Source organism: Lichtheimia ornata (genome assembly GCF_029851405.1).
Source record: "Lichtheimia ornata isolate CBS 291.66 chromosome Unknown scaffold00202, whole genome shotgun sequence".
In the NCBI taxonomy this organism is placed as follows: domain Eukaryota; kingdom Fungi; phylum Mucoromycota; class Mucoromycetes; order Mucorales; family Lichtheimiaceae; genus Lichtheimia; species Lichtheimia ornata.
Window position 1 is genome coordinate 1 of NW_026695521.1, and position 6,898 is coordinate 6,898.

Below are 6,898 nucleotides of genomic sequence, written 5' to 3' on the forward strand. Positions count from 1 at the left end.
ATGGAGAATATCGTGTTCCCGGCAATCAATGAAAAAGTGTTGGCTGTGCTAGATGGACAAAAGAAAGCCTTCGATTCAAAGCACCATATCGTTGATTTCCCCGTGAACTGTGAAGTGGTTGTTGTCATACCCGCAAAAGAGCGTACCAAACTTGACACACCCCATGATGGCCCTTATACGGTTGTTCGAAAGACCAAAGGCGGTAGCTATGTTCTCAAAGACGTTAGAGGCAAAATACTTGATAGAGACTATGCACCCTCGCAACTCAAACTCATTTCCCAGGACTATGATCTTGACTCACCTTGCGACGATCTATACATAGTTGATCGCATCGTAGCTCACAATAAGATCGCTCCAGGAACATACGAGTACCAGGTACGTTGGGAAGGTTATACACCTGACGATGACACTTGGGAACCAGAGTCGTCATTCACCAATGTGCAGACGATACACGATTACTGGAAAAGACTTGGTGAAAAGCCAGAGCAAAAACCAGAGGAGTTGCAGTCCAAAGTCAAGACGCGCAAAAATGGCGCACCTAGCAAAAGTAGCTCACGGAAGCGGAAGCAACAGCATCCGAAAAACTCCGTGCGCAAATCTCAACGTCTCCAACATTAATGCATCATCATCTTTATCTTCGCTCCCACATGTACATACTTACATTCCTATTGCACACAACCTTTCTACACAATGGTACCATGAACCTGGAGGAGGGCAATGTCGTGTATATGGATCGGTTAAGGTACACATCATGTATTCATTATCATCATCTTTATCATTGTATATACAAAAGACAAGCACATAAGCATACAAGAGATGATACACAAGCGTGGATCATCATATACAACTCAGCCCGTTACTCATTTACGATATAGCTTATTATTGGTAGAAAAGCTTTACTCTTTAGCATCCGCCTAGTTATAGTACTCACTACTCAGAGGTAGATCGATAGAAAGACGTCTCTTTTCCCAGACACACACTTTCAGAGTAAACAGCGATCTCACAGACTTTGTTTGTTATACGTTTTTATCCACACACACATACACACATACACACATACATCTCAATTAGCAGCATCAATCGGCGGCAAAAGAAAAAGCATCAGAGCATCTTCAAAGAATACCCAACGACAACACAAGAGTGACCACCAAGCCAGCAGTAGTAGTAGTAACAACAAAAGGAAACGCAACAAATCAACCAAACCCCCTTCCCTAACAAAGAAGTGACCCCTATTGAACATCCTCATTGATAACCTCATTGATAGCCTCATTGATAACCTCATTGTTTTCGTCTACATCCCATTCTTTTTGTACCAACCAATAAATACTGCATTAGTAGCTGAACAGCCAGTGGATGTTATTAAGGGATGTGGATGAAATCTACTGATTAACTAAGCGGGCACTGAGATAGTTTTGGTCAAATCTAGATATTGTATCGGCTATCATGAGGGAGATATCATTACAATCTATGTTAAATCTACTGGCTTTAATGAGAAAATACTTTAGATTGCAATGGATCGAATCTATAATTGGATCTTTGAAAAAGCTGGGATTCAGCGTTCAAATGCATACTATGTACATAGTCCAGATTCTACGTATAGTTTTCGCACAAAAATGCTAGATCATCACACGTATGTGAATGGGATCTGTGTGAGCATGCTGTATTTAAAACATATGCCGGCAATCATGTGACTTACTGGTTAAGATAGGAAGTTAAGTCGTCCTTCAACGTGGTTTTTTCTACCAGAGTGTAGTACTTCTCTACTGCTTATTCGAAACTTGCATTATCGCGGGCATTGATCATCTTCGTGACAGAGGACATTATACCGTCTTCGACTTTGGAATTTTCTTTTTTATTCTCTTTGCTTGTTGATGGTTTGCTTTTAGAGGTTGTATTGGATGCTTTTTCATCAACCCCATCAACAGAGTGCTCTTTATCATCCTTGACTTGTTGGATTTTGATCTTCTTCTCAATTCGCTTTCGAAAGTTTTTTCCAACATGCCATGAACAGAGCATATGATGAGAATGAGGAAATGATCTCCCAAGCGCCTTCTGAAGTTGTTCGTCATTATCGGTGACAAACAAACTGGGTTGATGTGCTTCTTCGTCTCCAAACTACTTGCTTGAGTTTTTCTGTAACCCAGTCGTACGACTTGGCGTTCTCCTGAGACACTAGTACGCATGCGATAAGGAATGTACGCAGTGCTGTTTCACCAACATTGCTGACACCAACGACATTAACGAATGGCATGTTATGTGCGTTGGTTTTATACGTAGCATCCAAAAGCACCACTTCCCTGAATCGTTGGGCCATCGCAACGTTATCTGGGTGCGCAACAAAAAGAGACTTGAGTGTGTGGCCATCTCGCTTAGTTTCATAGTGGACAATGTAGTCGTTATCCGCCAGGTACAAAACCAGTGGTTCAATGGTATTCTTAGATGTCAATGGATCCTTTCGGGATTGCTTGAAATTATATATGGCAGTGATGTTGATGTCTCTTCCAGGAAATTTGTTGTTAAGAGATTCGCGCATTTGAAAGGGACGCATGTCATTATTGGGGTCGATGTCATAAAGATACTCGCTCATACTAGCATCAATATGCTGGTATTCAGGAAATGTCGCCTGTGCTTCAATCTCGCTTTTTGCCAAAGGATGATTATGCTCTAGCACTTAGTCATCGTTACCAAACAATGTTGGCTCTTTGCATTTGCTAGGCAGGTAATGGACCGTACGCTTGGAGTGGCCCTGAACATGACGAATGACCCATTCACCAATAAGCTTTTCGAACGATGCATATGCACGCCAATTGCAGCCTGTTCCACGATGTTTTTTTGTTTCTTTGGCGACTCTCACCGACTTTGTCCTTGTAGACACTATGATTGCCACAGTAAAAATAGGCGCCATTGCACGGATCAGTCTTCCCTCTGTTTGGGTTGCCAACGTATGTAAATCCATGCGACTTCGTGTACTCAGTCATTGCCACTTTTACAGCGTCGAGGTCCTTGAAGACTTTTCCAACAAGAGGATGGCCATCAAAAGCTTCCAATTGATCCACAAGTTGTTTGGCTTTAGCTTCTTTAACGTTTGACATTTGGTTATCAAGCATTGATTTTCGCTCTATAGCAGCTGTAAAATTATGCAAGGAGAACCTGGTGAATTAAAGAGAGATGAACGAGACGGCATTCAATGCCTACGAGGAAGGTGGTGATAATGCAATGTAATACAAGCTTATGAGCACTTGGTCTAAGGCCGGATGAGATGTCACAAAAAGAAGATAGGGTCGAATCAAGTACTGTGAGACTGATGGTCATTGTTTTATTACGACATGGTTTCTTTTTATATTTGTACGGTGATCAAGGGTTTCAATAAATACATGGATGTGAGGATTATGCGCATAATGATGCAAGGGATGTTATTGATGGGGTGATCAACACCCTTTACTTATTATTGACACGACACCGGATGTGTAATCATAGCACTCAAAAACATTGCATTTATAGACACGAGAATGCCATGTTGTCAAATCGAATTTAGTTCATGCTTGTTAAACACTTTTTCCATCAACAAAAACGTGTGAAACTACATATATAATAAGTCAGCGTTTGTATTCATTATCTGCGACCACTAGCTTCTTCTAGCTGTAAGTAACGTAACGGAGTTTGCTTCGAGCAAGCTACTTCTTGTGCATAACAGCTTTCGCTACGGTAGCATGAATGCGAGAAATTCTACAAGGGTTGCGAGAAGAGATTGAATATGGGACGAGGGGGCTAGAGGAAAAAAAAGGCAATGACACAAAGCGGGTGCTATGTACCGCAAGTACCACCTATGCATCACACGTGAACAATGGCTGCGATTCCTTTTAAGAGAAAAGCCGCATACATGTGCAGGATGCAGGATACGAAAAAAAGTCGTAGCTGTAAGCAGGTGAAACGGGAGGCAGGGTAAGATGATGCTGGGGATGGTAAGGTGAGTGATACAAAATGCACCTTGTGCAACCGCTGTCAAGAGGTTGATGATGTAAAAGTCGTAGCTGTAAGCAGGTGAAAAGGGGGACAGGGTAAGATGATGCTGGGAATGATAATGACGAGTGATACAAAGTGGATCTTGTGAAACCGGTGTCAAGGTGCTGAGAATGTAAAAGTCGTAGCTGTAAGCAAGAAGAAAAAAGTCGTCGCTGTAAGGAAGAAAAGTCGCAGCTGTAGAAAGAAAGCGAGAGAGCAGGATAAAACACCAACAATACTTGAAAAGGATTGGTCGACCAGGTAGCGTATGTATTACTATGATTGAAAGTCCAGAGGGGAAAAACCGTAGCTGTAAGGGTGAGAAGCCGTAGCTGTAACAACTCTGAAGATAAAAGGGGTACTGCAAGAGAATAGGGAAAGGGATGAAGTCAAGAAGGAGAGCAAAAATGGGATAGCGCTTGTGAGATGTAACCCAGCCAACCAAAGAATCACATGACAAGATGCAAGATGACATTCACTCAATCCCTCATGATGTTGCTAAGCAACCATTATAACACATGTTCAAGTTCCCAAGATCACAAGTATATCATTCGTATATCACATTGTTGTGTACATAGATACTTCTTGAATAAAAACACGTGACATTAGCCTACATCAATATCAGGCACACATCCATGATAATCATTTAAGCACTTCTTCCGTTATCTAAGACAACGGTTAAACTATCCCTACATCATGAGTGGTCAACACAGGATTACCTAAGTAAGATGATCCATGGAAAGAGAATGAGATTTAACGTATAGCCAATAGCACATAGAAAAGAACAACCTCTTGGTAATCACACCAATGGCAATAATCCTCTCACGACTTGATCCGACATCTTAGAAAAGATCTTTCATTCTTATCATCATTTTCTCATCCGATACGTCCATGGAAATCTTTTCTTCATCCTAATCGTCTTCCCGTACAGCTGCAGTTTCAAATAGTAAAGATATAAAAGAACCATCATTTTGTCTTCAGAATAAACATCAATCTCAAAGGACTTATCCTTGCCCCTTTCTTGTGTTCTTTGTATCTTCGTTTATTTCATTTTTTCCTTTGAAAACCCTTGTTTGTTCTATCTACCATGGCCCCCAAGACTATCAAGAACGTACCTGAAAACACGGAGCAGTTGCCAGCCCAAAGCCAAGACCAGGTTTCACCCATGGAAGATGTCACTCCTACTGGTGAGGGTGAAACAACCCAACCCCAGCAACCTCAAGACCAGGAACCAGTTTCCCATGGACAGCCATCATCCAGCGACACCATTACCAGCAGCGTTTCCGCTTCTTCTGAGCCTCAAGTAGATGAGGAGGAAAAGCTGCGACAAGCCTTGGCTGATGCTTCTGCCGTTCGTTTCTTGCAGGATGGTGCCACGCCTGAGGTCCGCCAATCACGCAAGCGCCACTTTACCGAGTGCTTGGAGGACTTGAAGGCCTTTCAAGCTGCTAAACAAGCCCTGCGTCCTGCTACTGAGAAGGAGGTTGTGCCAAGGGACATGCCTGCTTTACAGCTTCGGGGTGGTCCAATTCGTTTTGAGGATCGCTCTATCCATGAGTCCATCAGTGCATTCTTTACCGCTTTTGAAGCCCAGCTTCATAGCTACAACCTTGTTTTTGATATGCATTGGGAGCGACTTTTCTGGCAGTGTCTTGACAACAATCAGCGTTCGTGGTTCCAGCGTTGTCTCTTTGGCAAAGGTTACTCTTGGTCTGGTGCTCAAGCCGTTATCGAGGCCGAGTATGGTAATCCTTGTCATGTGTGGTTGAAGCGTCAAGAGCTTTATGACTTGAGACAAGACCATGATCAATCCATCCGTGAATATGTGGAGGAGTTCCAGGAGTTGTCACGTGAAGCTGCCCGCCGTGAGGATGATCAATTGTGTGCCGACTTCATTTGTTCTCTTCTCCCTGCTGTTCGTGCCAGGTTGCATCCTGTTATCGCATCCACTTACCGTACTTCCGATCCCACCAACTTGCATGAAGTAGCCCAACTTGCCATCCGTACCACTGGTGAACATATGGAGTCTGCTTTGGGTGGTCGTCATAGCAAGAAGCAGCGCACAAGAGCCTCCAACAGCAACAATGGTCCCCATGGTCAAGCCAGCAGCAGCAATCCCTCTCGTCGTTCTCGCCGTGTTTATGGTGATTGTCCTATCCATCCTAAGGGCACCCATAGTCGTGGTGAGTGTGAGGTCCTTGGCCGCATTCGGGAACATCAACGCCAACAATGGTATGTCGCGCAAGGATCTTCATCCTCCGAGCCACCATCATCATCCGCAACTTCTGGCAACGATAATCAATGTCGTTTTTGCCGACAAGTTCCTTATTCACGTCAACACCTTGCTGAGTGTGATGCCTATCGACGTTTCAAGGCTGCGAGAGGTAAGGGCAAGCAAGTTGCTCATCGGGCTGTACACGTGCGGTACACGGAGCCTGGCACCTCATCATCAACATCCTCAAGTGCCAACAACAACAACAACATGCCTACCACCATGAGCCGTAACGATGCCATTCTTGATGCTGTCCTCCCTATCAAGTTGGCGGATATGGACATTACAGGTAATTGTCAACACACTTTTCACGCACTACAGGATAACACTTGTAACTCACTCGTTGTTGCTATCACGGTTCAGACTGAACAGGTCCTCGCTTTGGTCGACACAGGCGCCTCTAGATCATTTATCACACCGTCTTTAGCTAGAAAAATCAATGCTCATATTAATAAATCTGCTGTTTCTGATGTACACGTCTCGCTTGCTCAAAATGGTACCTCTGCAACTTTGCTTGGTCTTGTTGCTAATGTACAACTTGAATACGACAGTCGTTTTTGCAACCACGATTTCTTGGTTATGGATCTAGCAGGTGAAGCACCAGTTACCATTGGTCTTGACTTA

General features: G+C 43.5%; 1 protein-coding gene across 1 annotated transcript; it reads left to right on the forward strand.

The window, feature by feature from the left end:
- Positions 1–618, forward strand: O0I10_013010 (uncharacterized protein; the record flags this gene model as incomplete). The annotated part of the gene is made up of 1 exon (XM_058492878.1): positions 1–618. One exon carries the CDS (start codon positions 1–3, stop codon positions 616–618), a length of 618 nt encoding a protein of 205 aa, XP_058336355.1.
- Between the last annotated feature and the right edge of the window lie 6,280 nt (positions 619–6,898).